This window comes from Biomphalaria glabrata, chromosome 1 (assembly GCF_947242115.1).
Source record: "Biomphalaria glabrata chromosome 1, xgBioGlab47.1, whole genome shotgun sequence".
Taxonomy (NCBI): domain Eukaryota; kingdom Metazoa; phylum Mollusca; class Gastropoda; family Planorbidae; genus Biomphalaria; species Biomphalaria glabrata.
In genome coordinates, this window is record NC_074711.1 from 40,823,085 (window position 1) to 40,843,080 (window position 19,996).

The window sequence follows — 19,996 nt, forward strand, 5'->3', positions numbered from 1 at the left end:
GCTGATCGGGTCTATCCAGAATCACAATGCGGCTTTCGCTCAGGGAGATCCACGATTGACATGATTTTCTCCATCCGCCAACTCCAGGAAAAGTGCAGAGAACAAAGGATGCCTTTGTACATTGCGTTTATTGACCTGACAAAGGCCTTCGATCTAGTTAGCAGAGATGGCCTCTTTAAAATTTTACAGTTAATAGGCTGTTCGCCCAAGCTACTAAATGTAATCATATTGTTACAACATTTAAAGGAGGCAACTCAACGAGGTATGGGAACAAAGACAATACAAAGTTTAATCAACATAGATCACCAAAAACAAGAACCGTTCCAATCTCAATCTTCTCGCACTTCCTCTTCCTCTCTCCCCGTTCATTTAGTCCATCCTCGTGCGCTGGTGCGCAACCATAGAGTCACTACAGAACATGGTCATTAAAATATGATTTGTACCAAAATATGATGGGTACAGTGCAATTCAACTGTGCCAGATCTGAAAGTTTCAGTATAAACACAATTATAAAAAAAAAAATCTACAAAATATTCTTTAGAAAGAATTGGCACAATTATCAAAAGGATAAAGAAGAAACTCTTAAGAATTCACATAAAGAATTAGCAAAAATATTCCAAGGAATCCGAACAAGAATTGAAAAAATCAACAAAGTAAGCTAAAGAATACACTCAATTATACAAAGATTTCACAAAAAATCCAAAGAATCAACAACAACAAAAAAATAATGAAATATCAATATATTTCAGAGATTCCACAAAATAATGTAAATTCAAACACACAAAAAAAAAATAAAATAAAAATACACCTATAGAAAAAATATCAACACAATAAACTAAAGAGTCCACACTTAGAAATTCAAGTGATGATACAAATTTGATGTTTAGAAAACTAAGCACATTGAACATGCATATTTCTAAAAAAAGTTTAAAAATAATATTTAATACGTAGTTTGGATTTCGTATCCTATAGTTCAAGTCTATATGTAAACTATTTGAGTTGGTTCTAACTCTACAGGCATTGGTTTCGAGTGACTGCAGCAACCATGATGGAAATCTACATTTGTATGGAGGAAGAAAACATTAATGGTTCAAAGTGTCTTCTATACACACATAAAGGTTTCCTATGATTCACTACTCTAATAGGCCAGAAGTGACCTATTCCTTTTGTCAGAAATGAAAATCACTATTGTTATTACATTTTGACTTTGTTATCCATCATCAAAAAATATCCAAAAAAGGCCCTTTATTACTTACCAATTACTGGGCCCTTCTTTTGTCTTGTTTCTATCAAAGTATGCTCGAGTCATTCGTAAAGGGAATTTAATGAATACCCCAGTACTATAAATTAAAATGCAAAGTATGTTTTATTATGAATGTATTTCTCATCTTCCTGCAACCTAAATATGATTCTGCCACTAAAATTGTTTATAAATAATATTGATCAAAAATACTTTATTAGCAATGCGAATAGATTAAATGTTTAAATAGAGATACAGCTTTTTTTTATCTCTGAAATAGAACCTTTAATACAGTTTTCATAAAAAGCAGATGCAACTAAATTGTATCAAAACATTTTCTTGCAATCCAGTGTTTGTCAGAATGATCGAATTTCGTCTAAGCACAGAGAAGCATCATCTGAACTCTTTTGACTAGGATGAAGTGCTGTAGATACCAGAAGAATGCATTTCTGCAGCTCAGAGTGCAAGAAATAACTATTTGAGTAACTGAGAAACCTTGATTCAATATAATGATCCATATGTTGTCAGAACTTGTCTACTGTTTACCTTGTGAATAGGATGCATGCTGTTTAACTCATTGATTCATTTTCTTTTGCCCATTAGATTTCATCAGATCAAATTAAAAATTTTTTAATATATAAAAAATGTATCACTTTTCAGTCGAAGGTCTTTAAATCCCATTCTATTTTTAAAACTAAAAATATCAATAGCACAGTAATTCAAATACAATTGTAGACAGATCTAGTTGAAAGCACTTTATTTTGGAAAGATTTTAACATTTATTATAGGAATAGGTTGAAAATAATAAATGCATAATATTATAATTTGCATAAAATGTAAAAAAATATAAAGTAATGCCCTTACTAATAGCATTCAAAATATAACAATTTAGAAGTTGAACACAAATTAATTGTAGCTTATGACAGTAAAACATCAAGTAAAAACTAATGCATTATTTATGTGTACATCATTAGAATTGAAATACTTTAGTTTATTTGTAGTGTACAAGTCAATAATTACCGAAAAACATTTTTTTTCCCACATGATACTATTTGATAATGCCAGATTTTAGGAAGTGAATGTCCATATTGTGCATGAAGTCAGTCAATATCTCAGTCTTTTAGCAGCCACAGCTGAAAGCAATAAAAAAAACATACTTAAAAATAAACCAACAAAGCTTATACAAGGGAAAGAGCTACACATTTACTGCAATATCTCTCAATAGTGCCAGATTTATTTCCCTTTTCTATATAAAACAAAATTAATTACTACTATTAAATGATTAATTTTTTTTTATTGATTCCTGTATAGTCTTTGAAATTATAATTGTGTAAAGTTTCAGCTTGATCCAAGCATGGGAAGTGGAAGAAAAAAAAAGATGTACATGATTTATAACAGACAGAGTGAGTTGATGTTAAGTTTTGTCAAAGTATTTCTTTCTTTCTATCCAAGCCAAATTTGGTTTTAAATTTAAACTTTTGTTTTTGTACACAAAAGAAAAATGAAAGCTAAAGGTTTTCACGAGTTAATGAGAAACATTTAAAAAAAAACTCTCTATAATAATGACATTTCTATACATATACCAAAATGTTTTTTTAATGTTAAAGACTTTGATGAATGTTCCTAAATTCTAGAACTAAAGTTTCTGTGTATAATGTCATAGTTCTGACCTTTCACATGACATACTTCAGCGTCAATGCCAAGTTTAAGGAGGTAGTCAATCCATAGTATCTGTTTATGTGACAATCTATCGCCAGGCCCTTTAACTTCACAAATCTGATGTAGGCATGAACAATTTTTTAGGATCAAACAAAAATATATTTTATTAACATAACAAAAACAACAAAACAATAATATAAGATAAATTGAATTGTAAGGAACTGATTAAAAAAATCTTCAATATTGAAACATTTCCTTAATATATGTCAAAAGTTCTTGTTCATTTTATTAGACTAATCTGTTAACTAACTTCACAAGAAAAAAAATTCTCACTTTGCAATGTCAAGTTCACAGGTAATTTTAAATCTCATAATTGGATAAAATAACATATAGCCCTTGAAGGATTCATGGCATTTACATAGCTTTAAATGTGCCAAATATTTTGATATTTCTCTATAAATACCTTTAACTTCTTTGTTTGACTATTCCAAAGAGTCAGGTCTGGGAAACCACTTCTTGTGTGCCGTGGACATTGAGCATATCTAGCAATAACTCCACTAAGAAGCTGCCCACCAAGGCAAGAAACAATCTCCTGTTGAATGTCATGAAAGTGTAATGAAACAACAAATACTAGTATACCAATAACATGGCTTTGTTCAACAAAATTAGACCACAGTAAACAGTGAATGAAACCAGCACGTCTCACATAACACTGATGAAGTACTATACAGAGTACACACACACACACTGGACATGACCTTTTGACACGCTGGACGCACGCATAAAATCAACTCAGTTTCACTACAGAAAGTAAATAAGACTGTTTAACCTTTAGAACCCACCAGCCCGAATTATTGGTCTGCGCATACAAAAATCCACGCTCCGCCAGCCCGATATATCAGTCTCCCGCACCTTACCTTCAACAGTTTAAGTACAACTGGATGTAAATTATCAAAATAAACTATTTTAACTTATTAATAAAGGGTTTCTGGAATTCTGAAATTGTAAAATATACGAAAAAGTCATGAAAATCTCCTGAAATTATTTAAGTCCAAAGACAAAATTATCATTTCTGGGTGTCATTCAATATGGAAAACGCCAATCAGACTAGCAATTTGAGAAAAAAAAACGGCATTGTCAGCTTTCATTTAATAAAATGTAATAATCAGGCGAATTTTAACCAAAACAAGAAGTTCAAATTCTTATTTTACTTTAATAGTCACTGGCATGCAATTATAAATCTAAATCTTTCTCGACCTCTTAAAATAAAAACAAAAGCGATATTTGCTAGTTGATAGTAAATCTAAAAGACAGATCTGAATGTTTATCAGCTTTTTGTTGAAAAACTACTATTTACTTTAGATGGGTCATAAAAGCTAATTTGACAGTGATTTTGTACTTAGTAAAGTATGAATAAAATGCAAAGACAAAGTTATTTTCTAATACCAAATCTTAATTTTCAGACTAAGACTAAGACTGCTTTATTGATCCTTACGGAAATTTGTTGTGATTACAAGGACTCGTTTCTCATATAAAGACAACACAACAGAAAAATACACATAAATACAACAGACAACATAAAGAGTTCATTCAGCGACTACACACAGGTATCTTGGTGCATTTCATGTTCCCTGATCAATGAGTGGAGGTGATAGAGTCTGACAGAGTGAGGCACGAACGAGTTTTTGTACCTCTCCGTTCTTGTTTTGATTGAAAGCAGTCGCCCACTTCGCGACGACCTGGCGTAGTTCTGATGGAGCGGGTGGCCGTTGTCTTCCAAGATTTTTTCTATTTTTCTTAGGCACGTTTGTTCAAAAAGTTCCTTTAAATGTGGTAATGTTGTGAGTGTAATTTTTGATGCTTTTTAATGATGTTTTCTAGACGTTGCAACAGTTTAGATGAGGCGTTGCCTTGCCAACAACTTATTCCATATGTTAGCAGATTTTGTACAGTCGCGCCGTAAAATGTCTCAAGGATCTTCTTGTTTAATTTAAAACTGTTGAGTTTGTATAGAAAAAAGAGTCGCTGGGCTGTTTTCTTTGTCAGAGTTCCAAGGTGGTCTTCCCATGAAAGCTTGTTGTTGATGATAATGCCTAGATATTTATATGCCTTTACTTGTTCTATAGATGTAGTGTTTATTTGCAGTTCACGTATAGTTTGTTTTTTCTTTCTAAAATCTATTATAAGTTCTTTAGTTTTTGTTACATTCAGTTCTAGAAAGTTGTCTGTGCACCAGTTTGTAAACTCTTCTATCGAGCTTCGATACTGAGTTTTGTCTCCTGAAATAAGACCGACTATGGCAGTATCATCAGCGAATTTAATGAGTTTAACTGAGTCATAGATGCTTCTTATGTCATTAGTGTAAAGCAGTGTTTCTCAAACTGTGTGCCGCGGCACACTAGTGTGCCGCCGAAGATTTGCAGGTGTGCCGAGGGAGTTTTCAGAACGCCACACGTGCAGCGTTACACAGGTCTGCCTACTATTTAATGTTTATTTTAGGTTGCGATGACATCCCAACTTACAACGACCAGTAATAGTAGTGGAGCGCTCCATAGTCACCCCCGAAATTCTGCACACTTTGACACACCTGCTGTATTACTTCCCAACAGTTGGAAAATAATGAGTATGGATGGGTCAGCTATCTATTTGGAAACAATGAAGCTACAAATCTTACAACTAAAGAAGAAGAGCAGCTCATTGATTTAAAAACGATGCAGTTCTTAAGTCAAGTTTTGCTGACAAAAGCCTGGATAAGTTTTGGATTTCAATCAACAAGTCATATCCTGCAATCAGTTTAAAAGCAATCAAAATAATTCTTACATTTGCATCTTCATGGTTTTGTGAGTTTGGATTTTCAGCACTGACTGAAATCAAGTCTAAGAAAAGAGAGAGACTTCTTACAAGTTTGTTTTTCGACTCTAGAGCCTCGATTAGATTGCATTTGCTCTCAAAAACAGGCACACCCTTCACATCTTTTCATCTTTTTATTATAAAACAACTATAGCTCTTCATGGTGTGCCGCAAAATTTTTGTAGTTTTTTTACTGTGCCACCAGACAAAAAAGTTTGAGAAACACTGGTGTAAAGAGTGTATAGTACAGGAGAAAGTACACAACCTTGTGGAGCACCCGTACATAGTACTCGAGTTGACGATTTGGTGTTGTTGACTTTAACATACTGGGGCCGTTGGGTTAAAAAGTTTAGAACCCATGCTTGTAAATAAGGGCTTACATTTAAGTTACTCAGTTTGTTTATCATTAGATGTGGCTGTATGGTATTGAAAGCCGAGGAGAAATCTACGAAGAGGACTCGTGCATATGTTTTGGGTATATTGAGATGCTTATAAAGCTGGTCCAAAAGCAATAGAATGGCATCCTCAGTTCCTCTAGCTGCTTTGTATGCAAATTGGTGAGGGTCTAGGCTGTTATTGACTTTTGCTACAAGTTGTTTAAGCAAATATTTTTCAAAACATTTCATAACAATAGGTGTTAGTGCTACTGGGCGGAAATCATTTAAACAATCTATTTTTGGTTTCTTAGGCACTGGTATGATTTCTGAAGTTTTCCAGATGTGTGGAATTATGCACTTTTGTCACTTCATCCTCAGTTACAAAATTGACGTAAGGCTCTTGTTTTCCTTTGGACAGAGTGTTGAAAAGTTCTTTGTGTAGATCAACAAAATCTTCTTTGTCAAAACGAGAATAAAAATAATTTAGTTCGTTGGCGAATTTCTCATCCTCAGCCACTAAAATTTGTTCTCGTTTTGAAGCGCAGCCTGTTATTTTCTTTAATCATTGTTTTGAGTTGTTCTTGGCAAAGATTTTCTCAATTTTTTCTTTGTATGTTTTTTTCCCTTCAATTATTGCTTTTCTCAGTTTATTTTTAGCATTTATAAACGTTGCTAGCCTTATACTTTGTTTTCTTTTCAGTAATAAGGTGTTGATTTTTTTGGTCATCCAGGGCTTATTGTTTCCATAGACTTGTATTGTTTTTTTTGGAATTGTTAACTCCTCGCAGAATGATAGATATGAGTTAACAGTTTCTGTTAGTTCGTTTATGTCTGGACAGTTCTCAATAAAGATTTCCCAGTTAGTTTTCTCAATGCATCCTCGTAGTTTTTCTACAGCCTCTTCAGACCACATCTTGACCGTTTTTATAACTCTCTTTGTAGTTTTAAGAGTAGGTTTGTAATTTGGTATAAGATGGACTAATACATGGTCAGATTCTCCAAGTGGGAACAAACTTTTACATTTGTAAGCCTGCTTAATGTTTACGTAGCATTTGTCGAGCGTTCTACCCTGCCTTGTGGGGAGGGAGACATACTGGCAATAGTTTGGCAGTGTGTTGTCAATATTTAGGTTGTTGAAATCTCCAGTTACGATACAAACAGAGTCCGGGTGTTTTGATTGTACATTGTGAAGCACATCAAAAATTATTTGACGCAGTCGCTGTGTCAGCCGTCGGTGGTATGTACACAACAACAACACACACCTGGGTGAATTCTCTAGGCAAGTAGTAAGGCCTAAGTGTGACACACATAAGTTCAATGTTAGGGTCACAAATTTTAGTTATTATCCTTATAACAACCCAAAATAGGCCCCCCGCAATCCGTTTCGCATAGGGCCCCACAATCTGTAGGACCGGCCCTGGGCGTACGGTCATATGCCCGGTGGACCATTACCAATTGGGCAACTTTGAATGAAAATAAGTACCGTAAATGTGATTGGCGTTCTTTTACTTTTCATATAGGCGTTCTTTTACTTTCATATAAGAGCTTAACAACCTTTAATGGTGTATTATATTAAAAACATACACTTATAATGAAATCACTGAGATCTATATCCATATACCATGCTACTGGAGATTTACAATCCACTTACACTTAGCGATTTTAACAAACAACATCAGAAGGTTTACATTTTGTATAGTCCTGTACAAGTTGCATTAGAGTAAACACACACAAGACGATGAACTTATAAATTAGTAACAAATTTCTCGTTATAATGGGAGAATATTGTAAACAGTAATCTATAGATCCACTGTTACCAAAATTGAATCAAAGAAAGTGTGCCCAGTTAAATGTGCATTACATTACATTGTTGGTTCGTCGCAAAATCCCAGGATTTCTCTGCTAGGAAATCTTTCATAAATAAAAAAAAAAGTCTTAAGAAAGGTGTAAAGGAGAAGAATTATTGAGAGATACAAATTACAAATGGCTGGATTCCTCTGCTAAGAAATGCATTAAATGATTCCTTCGCCAGTTCGGTTTGTTCTCCCCCACCCCTCTTTTTTTTTCTACGCTAAGTTATGGGTAACTCTAGTCCGACTTGCAGAAATAAAAGAGTGATCTTTCCATGACTTCTTGGTCACAATGGTTAAGTCCGGACCAGTTATTTAGTGACTGGTGAATACTACTTGTTCTCTCCCCCCCTCTTTTTGTGGGGTAACTCTAGTCCAATATGTAGAAATAAAATAAATACTTCTTGGTGTCCAAACTGTTGAGCCATGAAGAGAATTCTATATATAGATGATGAAGTTATTAATAAGTTTGCAAGTTTAAAATCCAGAAAAGAAAACTTTTTTTTTGCAAGAACATTTTCATGTATTTGAAGAAAGTTTGATTGTTTCAGACTTTTACAAACATAACAATAGAATGTAAAATAGTTTCCGAAAGAACGTCTTTAAGTTTTAATATAGAGTACATGTTGATGTTAGATTGATTCTAATTTTAATAATCTTATAATTTAATACATATAAAAATTAATGATAAATCGTCCTAAACAACTTACTTTAAAAAAAAAACTGACAATAATTTTACAGTTGTCTAACAATCAATGACTGTAAGGTAGTAGCTCAATTTAGTATGTTACAACAAAAGAATAAACCGACAAGAAATTTCTTTTGGGCCGGGGGTACCATGACCTGACAGCACCACGTGACACCCACCCTAGTGACGCCACTGTTTAGGAGATAAAGATATTAATATATTTCTCTCAAATAAAATAGCTCATTTTAAAGTTTGAATACTGGTAGTTTGTTTTTGTGCATGCATGTGTAAAGTGTAATTTTTCCTCAGGAGCCTAGGGAATAGGAAACTGAGGGCAGGGAATTGAGGGCTCAAAGGATTAAAGTCAACCAACAGCAAACAAATACTAACAATCTTACCTTTACAACATCAGCCGATCTCATTCGCTCCCAATTTATTCCTATACACTGTGAACCTTCATGCTGGCCATATATATCTTCTACAATAGATTCTAGCTCCTATAATGAAATAAAAAAAATGGCTTAACTTAGAATGTAGATATTTTCGTTGAAAAAAATCTTTTAACTAATTTTTTAAATAAAATATAATATTTAACCATGGCTGTTTTGAAATAAAGATGTTTGCATCAGCTAGTGAACAGTGCTGTTATTCCTGAATAAGTTACTCCACCAGAAGTGTCTGGAAACTTTGTAATCCTGTTCTCAACTTACCTGAACAGAATTGTTGGACAACTTTTGTAACCTGTCCTCTATCACATCTTTTCTTCGCTCATAAAAAGCTTCAGAATAAAAGTCTAAAGGGAGCACTTGATATGGACTGTGAAATGCATCTGGTAATGGCATAAAGATGATATCCCAAAAGAATATTCCAAAGAGTGTGGACACAATGGACCCTTCAGCATGGATACCTGGAGGCAGAGTTAAACAATTATTTAAAAAGCGTTTAATCAAAGCTACAGGAATCTTTTTTTTTTTTTTGACAATTTAATGTAATGATGGAAAATGTTTATTTTAATACAATTATAAATGGAAAGTTTATTTCCAAATACTTTTAAAGTTTTTAGAAGCTTTAAAATAACATTATAGCAGAAAATACATAAGAAATAAGAGGATCTTATTGGACTTACCAGATGGGAAACCATTTTTCTTGTAGTAAGCCAGGACAAATTCCTCCACCCCACATACTGTCATGTCTTGAGAGTTACCATCGGCATAGGATTCATCAGTTAAGAACTTAGTGCCATTATTACTCACACCATCATGAAGTACTCTCCCTTCTAAAAACACCTGAACAGACAAGAGTTTAAAGCACTGCATTGGAAGTGTTTGCTTATGCATATGAATTGGTTCTATCAGATTAGCAGTCTGCCTTGTGATTTATCAGATCATCACACAATAGCTGTTATAGTACCAACATTTGTAATTAAGACTGAATAAATAAAAGATACTTTAATCAAACAATGTTTTGATCACAAAACCATTTTAAAACCACTTTTAGAGAGACAAAAAAAGTAAACTTCCCTACAAGATTATTATTTTTCCCTTTGAAATTATTTATCCAGTTGTGTTTTGAAATGCTACTGTCTTTTTCTACCCAACTGAAGCATAAATATAAAATTTAATTGCTATTTTATTATTATCATTTAAAAAAACAAGTAATATATGTAAAGTGATGTTCAAAATAAACTATTGTGAACAGATAAAGGTTTGCTCTTTACCTTTGGCAGTTCTTTGACTGGGTCATGATAAAATTCTGTGAATCGATCTTTCAGTTTTGACCTATTTTTTTGACAAATGCTTTCAGCTCTCAAGTACAATGCCAGTCTGTGACCACCAATGACATGTTTATCTGCCAGACCTTCAGCTATAACATCCAGTGACTGGTGGACCAAAAACAAAACAAAATAGAGACTTGAAACATTTTGTCAATAATGCAAATGCTCTAATAAGCTTTATAGTGACATTTAAAAACAACCTTTTTAGGATCCTTCAAATGTACATCCAAATTCAAAGCTAAACGCTCCCACCAATACCCTCGATGACTGCAGTTATATATAGCCTGGGAAAGTAGTCTCTTCAAAAGCTCCACAGCTGTTGTAAAATCTTTTCTCCGCTGTAAAATGTCTATGGCCACAGTCATCAAACGGTTGAGAACAGACGTTGCAGTGAAACCCCTGAGGTAATCTGGCAAGTTTCTATTCCACCTGTGAAATAAAACTACTGTCAGTAGATCAAATAGAAAAAAAAAGGTGTGGCAAAAATGCCTAGTAGCTATAGAACAGTCAAGAGAAAAAGAATAAAGAAAATAGTCTTTTATAACTAAGACTGAATATTACTTTTCAATGTGTTCATCAGACTTAAGAAGTTCCCACTGTTCCTCCACACATTTGAAAACATCATACGCTTTGTCCCACTGACCTCTCTGAACACAATGAAGTAGGTCAGACTCTAGTTGGAGGGCGTGTTCAAATCTAGACAAACACATAATAGTTGACTAAGGCAATATACATAATTGTATTTAGCTTTAAGTAATAATACTGTTTTACGTGAATTGAAACGATAATTTGTCTTATTTCATTTGCAGTTATTTTGCATGAAAATGCAGTTTAGAAATCAAATGTGAACATCGAGTAATGTCAAATTATAACAAAATTAGGTAGATTATCACTATCAAATACATTTCTTCTCCCTATTCATTAAATTAATGAACTGTTATGTTTACCTTATAACATCCTCTCTGCAGCTAAATATATTGTGAACTTTATTTACAGTGTATGTTGGATAAACCAGTTTGCCCATATTGACCATCAGCATTTGAAATCTGTGTGAAATAGTCAATGTAATACATTATACATGATTCAAAGTGATCTATTCAGTCTTTAGAAAACAATCAGTGTACAATAAAATGAAGGGCAGCACATAGGAATACAATCACTTGAAGGAAATTGGGATACTTTTATTGGCAGCATAATGAAATACACAATATGGTGAGATGCGTATTCGAGAGGCTAAGAAGTACACTTGAACTTGGCTTGGCTACTTATGAAGGGGGCTGAAGGTTAGACACCCGATTCGAGCAGAGTGATGTTTACTGAGTGCCTATAGGCAGCACGGAAAACCTTCTCCCAAATACCCCTCCCCTGAGATTGGACCATAGCGCTCTGAGCATGCTATAAGCATAAAAGTAGCACTATATAAAAGCTATAATTATATTATGGAATACAATCTTTGGCAGAAGGATCCAAAAACATTCATAGCCAGAACTTGCAAATACAACCAGTTGCATCACAGCAGATTAAATTCAGAGGCAGTTGAGACATTTCAGTTAATAGCAAATTTCTTATTCATAAGCTAGTACTAATTTGACAAGTGCTCCTTCTTCCCTAGTGCTATTAGAGCATGGAATGGGTTGTATGAGTCAGCCTTGAAAACTAATGACTTGGCAGAATTTAAATCATTAATTCGACTAGATTGACACTTCATCTTCCATTTTGAAGTAAAATTTGTAATTTTTAGTAGCTGGGATACTGGAAATGGGTGGTGAATTCAGAATTCTATTTCAAAACCAAAGCCACAGAGATATCAAATTAAAACTTAAGAAAATCCTTTAAATCAAACTTATTCCTTGTGTTTAAACTCTTTGTAATCAAATTACCAAGTTAGAAGTAGAAAACAATCAAGAAATGAAACATCAAAATACAATGTTTATTCTCAATTTCCTCCCCTGCTTTGTTTACACTAGTAAGTAAGATACACAAAATATCTAGAACCAAAATTGAAGAAAACGAAATCTGTTTGCCGTCTGCAATTTTGACAAAGTTTTATTATGTGACAGCAGCACATAGGTATACAATCATTGACTCACATTGGAATACTAATAAGTCAGAGCAAAAGAGAAGATTTCACAAACAGTTCATTGATAGAGAATGTTCGGATGTTACATGACACCAAAATTCAGGTATTTTACTCCCCTTATAACAAATCATAACAAAACTAAACCCCCCCCCCCCCCCCCCCAAGAAGATTTTAATTTTACAAAAGACATATTTGTTAATTATCGTTCTCCCAAATTAAATTTTACATCATTGTATCAATAGAAATAATGAGAAAAGTATTGACTTCTATCGGCACTTCAGTTTTTTCCTGATATATCGTAGATATATATTGGGTGGCTGCCGAATAACTCATAGAAAAACCCATGGTGTTAAAAAAACGTGAGGTATCTTTTCCATTAAAATTTTTTTAAAACCTGTATGTGATGACTTTCTAATTGAACAACAAACATCTAATCAAAGTAAGAAACTTGTATAGCTCTATTTCATATTAATCTGCAGCACTTTATTCACTACTAAGTTTCTATCTCACAACATACACCAACAGGACTAGACGTTCAACTATGGCTCTGCATTCCTGACTTACCGCATCTAGGCTGACTCATTCAACCCCTAGATAGGTACAGAACAGTGATGTAACTTAAAGGTTACACTCATACTACATGACAAACACCCACACAAAGAAATTCTTTCACAACACTATGGTAAGTTAAAGGCGGACCCGCAAAATTCAATGGACCACTGTATCTGTTAATAATAATAATTTAAATTTATAAATCGTGTTAACAAACAAAATGTAGACTGAAAGTGCTTGATCTAAATATTTTTTTATTTCATTTGAATATTTTTTGATAATAAATCTTCAGACTTCCCCTCCCCCTTGTAACAAATCGTAACAAAAGTGCATACCCCCCCATCTCGCTTGACGTATTATCTGAACGTGCCATATACACTATCAGTGACAATTTTTCTTTCCAGTTTAACAAAGTTTTGAATAGAATTTACTGAAAACAATTATACCTACAAAAAATTAACTGTATGCAATTATAAAAAAAACTACAAAAAACAAGCCATTGAATTTTAATTCTAATTAAAGAGAATTTTTTTCTATAGTCTAAGATTAGATAAAAGTACATACAACTGAGTTTGTCCACTGACTCCAGTGTCTTCATCTACAGAGGTGTTTACTACAGAATATAACATTATCACTCGAACAAAAACTCTCCTTGGTTCTAAGCGCAGTTTAAAGATTCCTTTTAAAAATGTTTTGGCTCTGCAAAAAATAGAAAAGTAAATGAAACTAACAACAAAGAACTAAAGAGCAGATATAACCATACCCAAAGGTAAAAAATTACTTAAAAAAAATTCATCTCTCTAAGTCTAAGGCAAAAAAGTTTCTTATTTTTGAGGTAAGAAGTGTCTATTTGAATAAGAATGTGTAATTAAAGTAAAGTTCTCTTTCAAACTTTGCGATCATTAGGGCAGATAATGTAAAGCTCATTAGTTTCTATGGCAGATGGTTAACAAGGGTGTCATGTGGCCAGCACAACGATCAACTGCTTAATTAATGTCAGGTACCCATTATATGTAGATGGAATCAGGGGTGCCCTTAATTCCTGAAATGAAAAATCCAAGTCTTCACATGGATTCAAATCCAGTATCCCTCAGTACAGCAGTCGTTTGCTTTATCACGTGGCCACCACACCCCCTATTTGAATAAGAATACACATCCAATTAAAAAAATAAGATTTGAATCTGGTAAAGAGAAAAATGTTTATTATATTTTATATTATATTTTTATTTTATAGTAAAGAATTAATATTTAAATAGTTTGCTTGGCTTTCTTAAAGTATTTATATTTTTATTTTAATACACTGATATCATTTATTTCAATTTAAAACAAATTTGATTGATTATAATTATATACATTGAATTAAATATATTTTGAAAATCGTCCTAATCAAAATGTATCTAGCATTTCTTAGGCTGTGTTGCTAGTTAGAATAAATGTTACACAAATCAACCTAGCCTCACAAGTTGCATTAGTGCAGACTCGTTTATCACTTACTTGATTAGCATTGCTCTCGAAATATTTCCAGATTTACTTCCAAAGAGGGAGCCTATGGAGTTTCTTCGAGACACTTTCATGAGCTCATCCACTAAATGCATTTTTTGCTGAGCAGTCTGATCAGCTATATGGTAAGACTTGGCTAGTGTTTTTATATCTGCTGCTGACAGGGATTTCAAGACTTGCTCAAGGTCATTTAAATCATCCTCTAGGATTGGAAAAAAAAACATTGAAAAATCACTTTTAAAAAAATTATCCACAAACTTACAAATAGATCAAAGAAAGCTTACCGCAGTAAATGAATAAATTTCTCTGCAGCTCTAATAAATATGGAGTTAGATCTTCTGCTATTTCTGGGTAATTTAGTCGACTTAATGGAATCCAATGCATTTTTCGACAAAACATTCTTATGTACAATTTTTTTGCAGATTCTGTAGATGTTAAAAGCATATTGATATAGCCTTCTGTTAATCTTGAAATACATGTGATATTGTGACAAAAATAGGTTCTTATTTAATAATAAATATTTACATTAAAATCTAGGAATAAAAAAAATACCTGTTAACGCTTTGTAGGATGTTATTACTGACAGATCCTCCGAATTAAATAATGATCCATTAGATGCATCACTAATCACAGAATGTAATATAGCTTCAAAATTATTTAAGTAGTATGGAACTTTAAAAGCATCGCTGTTATCAGTTACAATATCTGTAAGTCCTTCTTCAGTCCCCATGTCTTCCTTATCACTCTGTGGCCTTGAATATATGTGCTGCTCTTGCTTGTCTTCATAAACCAAGTTTGATACTCTACCAGAAAATGGATCCACAGTGTTTGAGATGAACTGTTGGTTTGTGGGTTGTGTTTTAGTTTGTAGATCAATGTTTGAAGATGACTCATTCAAAAATGTTGATACACCATCTAATAGCAATGGTTTCCCTGTTTCAACCAATGACATGGTAGTAGGAGAAACATCAGGAACACCATTATTTACATTTTTGCATACTATGTCTGAACTAATACAATCTTCCTTTATCAAGTTGATATCATTTAGTTTTTTAAAAGTATTTGTGTTTTTTGAATCACCATTAAGTGATATTTGAGAGTGGTTGAAATCAGTACTGCTTAAAGGTTTATTAAGTGATAACTTCCTTTTTTTGGTTGTACCTTTTCCATAAGTATTTAGTGCTGTAAGTGGTGTAAATGCAGAACTATATGTGGTGTCTTTCTTAAAATAAGGGGAAGCTATTTCAACTTTTGTTATTTGAAGATCCTCATCTAATTCAATGCTAGAGGTAGATTTTAGCCTATTTTGAAGTTTTTCATTTTGTTTTTCAAATAAAGAAGTAATTGAATGCATCACAATACTTGGTGGAGGTGGCAATTTCGTTTTCCTTTTTGGACTCATTATTTTAATTCACATCATAAATCTGTAACAGACACATAAAAAATCATCAAAACAATAGCAGATCAAATTTGACTCATATGGAGACAGTTTTGTCAATCACCTCTGTGACAATCAATGTAATATATATATATATAAAGCCATTGAAAGCTACATGAGAGAAGAAACTTCTAACCAGCCCACACAGGCTGGTTTATTGACAGATCATTGAATTCTTATGAACAGGTGAAGAAAATAGTCTATACAAAGCTTGGCTAGAAGCAAATCCTAATCTAGATCTAGTTTTTTTTTAAGAACTAGATATGGAATACTGAATAGATTGTAAAGAATCATGACTCAAGAATTTGTATATTTAATATATGCAATAGCAACTGACCATGGTAGCTCACTAGATAGGTCATTTTAAAATATCTTTAGATCTAGGTGTAGTTGGGAATCTTTTTTTTATCCAGTTCTTTTAGCAATGTCTATTATACTAGACTAGGTTTGATTAATAATATGATTAGTCTAGTCTCCAAAATTCGTTTCATGGATACTCATAATACTGCCTAGAATCCACCTATTCTATAGAAAGTTATTTTATATCTATAAAAATAAATTATCTAGAGTAGACCATCTCATCTACAGATGATAATCTACTTATTAACTAGACTAAGACTGAAATCTCAATGTTCCCGGGTTTCGACCCTGTACACCACCATCCCTGTTATTCTGCAGGAGGTTTGGGGTAGGATGTAGAATGACTCCCAAAACATAAAAACTTAACAAACAAAAGATCTTAGTTATAAAAAAGGAAGAATAAATTGCGTGTAAACAATTTTAGTCAGACATAACATATATAACAACAATGCCAAAGCATTTGCTTTTGAATGCACAGCAGCAATTTAATGATCATAATAGGATTTGAATTCATAATTCATGACAATGACATTAATTTATTATCATATTTTATGATGATAATTTCATATTATTATTATTGATAATTTAATATCAAGATCTGGTGTGAGAATCTGTTGTAATTTCCATCTAACAAACAGGTTAAGCCCTACTGCCATAATCTTTATGTACACAACTGAATTTTTATAGCTCCATAATGGTTAGTCCCAGGAAAATACTGCAAACATCTAAAAAACATCTAAAAACTCATCACCCAATTGTTAATAAAAAAAGATATATATATTGTTATGACTCTATGTTGCGCACTGTCATTCGGCGTGACATTGTGTGCCAGAGGACACGATAGAGAACAGAGGAAGGAAGATGGCCGATGATTAGAGATGTAAACAAGAAGGCCTGAGATGTGATTCTAAGTTTGGCTCTAGATCCAGTTTATAATTGATTATTAAACGTTCTGTTTTATATCACTTTTGTTGAGGTTAATTGCTAAGTTATAGCAATATGTTGTTTTGTTTTACTATGCATAGTTACAATAAAGTATGATTTTGAAGAGGGTCAGCTTAATGAGCTCACGTGTTGAAATTAACGAACACCATTACCCACTTTGTAACTTAAAGAACACTTAAAGCGCTAACAAACACTTTAGTATTTAAATTTGATTATCTTCAAGTTTCTTTTTTTATATCAATTTCTTTTATACCAACTCAAGACAGGTCCGTTTTACTTTACCCACTCTCAACTGCTCCCTTCTATGTTTATAACTGACACCACAACAAGGCCATTAGATGATTAGACAAGTTTTACCTATAAAGTAACCTACCTAGATGACCTAAAAACAAACAAAAACTGCATGACCCCGTTGTCTTAACCACTCACTCAGTGATTGTGACCTAATTTGGTAATAAATGTCCACTCAGTTACATTTTTTTTCTGGTACTGTGTTGATGATACCATGCTAAGTATCTACATGGCCGATCAGTAATTAGGGCACCAAGGAGAGACAGAATAAGAGAGAGGGAGAGCAGGGTTGTGCCTATCACTGTGTTTGTTTATTAAAAATAGTAGCATATTTTTTGCTTTAGTAGCCAATCACCTTTAATTGCCTTTGCTTTTTTAAAAATGTGTAGCGCATTAGTGATTAGTGGCAAAATAGTAATAAGTCTAACAGCTCTATGTTATTTAGTTAAAATATTAGTGAACACCCTGTATTAACACAAAGGCAATGAAATGTATGTGTTTTTGTGCCTATTTAGAAGAATTTTAGATCTATAGATCTCTAGGTCATATTTAGCTGATCCCTAAATTTTCTAAAAAATCTCCTTAACTCTGGACCTAGATTATATGATAGTTATTTTAGTAGATCTATAGATTGTAAAATGTTTTACTAAACATGTTTCGGATGTTCCTTCAGAGTTGAAGATAATTACTTCCTAGTCCAAACCTCCCGCAGGACGACAGGGGATGGGAGCGGGCAGGGTTTGAACCCTGGACCATTGATAAATCTGAACGACAGTCCAGCGCGCAAACCGCACGACCAGGCAGAATTATACCCTTCTACTGTCCTACCCTACAGGAAAAAAAAAACTGAAATTGCCATCTATACCAGGCTCTTTGAACCCAAGTAAAACCCTTGTTTTTCAGAGTAAATAAAACTAAATGTAGGCCTATATCTACATGTGTCTGAACTATAATTCTAAGGAAATGAGCATGAACAAAAGCAATAGATTTGAATAGATTCTATCTACTAGACTAAATCTAGAATCCCTCATACTACTCATAGATTTAGTCATTATCATACATAACCTATCACTATCACTGTTTGTGTTTCAGTAGGCCTACTGATGAGTATTAAAATTAAGTATCACTAACTATCAGTATCTATAAGTATAACTATATTTTATAATTATCTACTATCACTACTATTAATTAGAGTCTAGTACTGTAACTATCAGCATCAACAATCAACTAAGTCGACTAAGACACTGACTAACACTAAGACTAAGAGTACTAAGACGTTAGTTACGGTTAGTAAGTAGATTCTAGATTTAAATAATAATAAAAGGCGAGCGTTCGCTAAGGCTAAGTAATATTAATAAAAAAAATCAGGGGGCGTTCGCTAGACAAAAACGAGTCTAGATATGGATTTCAGACCTAAAACATAATATATCTAATAATACAAGTCCTGAGTAAAGTTGAGCGTTCAAATCTAGATCTAGATCTAGATCTAGATAGCTCTGTACAAATGCATAGCTAGGCAGTAAGCTTAGTTAAAAAAAAAAAATTGGAGTATATTCCCTTGGCATTAATAAAGAATATTTTTTATAACAAAAGAGCTAATCTTGTTATCACAGACCTAAACATCCATCTAGTTCTACAACTAATAATTGTTATTATTATTATTACCCGAAGATTAGTAAGGGATGCAGTATTTCCCGTGGATGCGCAGCCCCAGCTGTGACCTACATATTTTGCCACATCTAGTGCAAGCATTACCATTGTCCGCAGGTGGTCGATTTAGATTTTCTTTTCGCCGTCTGCGTTTGTCCTCGCGGAATTTTCTTTTGGTCTCAAATGTGCATCCCGCGGCTTTCGTGAGTGATCTCCAGCTGCCTCGTTCTGAGCCAGGTGCTCTCAGCTAAAGAAAGTTGACGCCTAAGCTGGTCTTTGAAGTGTTTCCGTGGGGTGCCTCTTATTCTATAAATGTAAATTACAAACATCTGGAAAACTTCAGAAATCATACCAGTGCCTAAGAAACCAAAAATAGATTACTTAAATGATTTCCGCCCAGTAGCACTAACACCTATTGTTATGAAATGTTTTGAAAAATATATCCTTAAACAACTTGTAGCAAAAGTCAATAACAGCCTAGACCCTCACCAATTTGCATACAAAGCAGCTAGAGGAACTGAGGATGCCATTCTATTGCTTTTGGACCAGCTTTATAAGCATCTCGATATACCCAAAACATATGCACGAGTCCTCTTCGTAGATTTCTCCTCGGCTTTCAATACCATACAGCCACATCTAATGATAAACAAACTGAGTAACTTAAATGTAAGCCCTTACTTGCAAGCATGGGTTCTAAACTTTTTAACCCAACGGCCCCAGTATGTTAAAGTCAACAACACCA

General features: G+C 33.4%; 1 protein-coding gene across 3 annotated transcripts; it reads right to left on the reverse strand.

The window, feature by feature from the left end:
- Positions 1-725: 725 nt before the first annotated feature.
- Positions 726-19,145, reverse strand: LOC106076812 (fanconi-associated nuclease 1-like). 3 transcript variants are annotated; one of them, XM_013237631.2, is made up of 15 exons: positions 19,018-19,145; positions 15,123-15,994; positions 14,855-14,995; positions 14,565-14,772; positions 13,635-13,769; positions 11,386-11,484; positions 11,000-11,134; positions 10,639-10,867; positions 10,382-10,543; positions 9,791-9,950; positions 9,375-9,571; positions 9,063-9,161; positions 3,363-3,491; positions 2,911-3,016; positions 726-2,373 (listed from the first exon to the last, which is right to left on the reverse strand). In XM_013237631.2, exons 2-15 carry the CDS (start codon positions 15,970-15,972, stop codon positions 2,345-2,347), a joined length of 2,679 nt encoding a protein of 892 aa, XP_013093085.2. In that variant the 5' UTR covers positions 15,973-15,994; positions 19,018-19,145; the 3' UTR covers positions 726-2,344. The 3 variants fall into 3 exon arrangements, with proteins under 3 accessions (XP_013093085.2, XP_055892869.1, XP_055892857.1); XM_056036894.1 differs by having other exon boundaries at positions 19,044-19,106; XM_056036882.1 differs by lacking the exon at positions 19,018-19,145 and adding an exon at positions 16,346-16,812.
- Between the last annotated feature and the right edge of the window lie 851 nt (positions 19,146-19,996).

What these genes read in the sequence shown, in the direction of transcription:
- LOC106076812 (XM_013237631.2), bottom strand. Translation starts at nt 15,972, where the DNA reads ATGAGTCCAAAAAGGAAAACGAAATTGCCACCTCCACCAAGTATTGTG. An exon ending in GAAAAATGGTTTCCCATCTG is followed by an intron (nt 9,572 to 9,790) that starts GTAAGTCCAATA and finishes CTCTGCCTCCAG; the next exon opens with GTATCCATGCTGAAGGGTCC. An exon ending in GATCGGCTGATGTTGTAAAG is followed by an intron (nt 3,492 to 9,062) that starts GTAAGATTGTTA and finishes GACATTCAACAG; the next exon opens with GAGATTGTTTCTTGCCTTGG.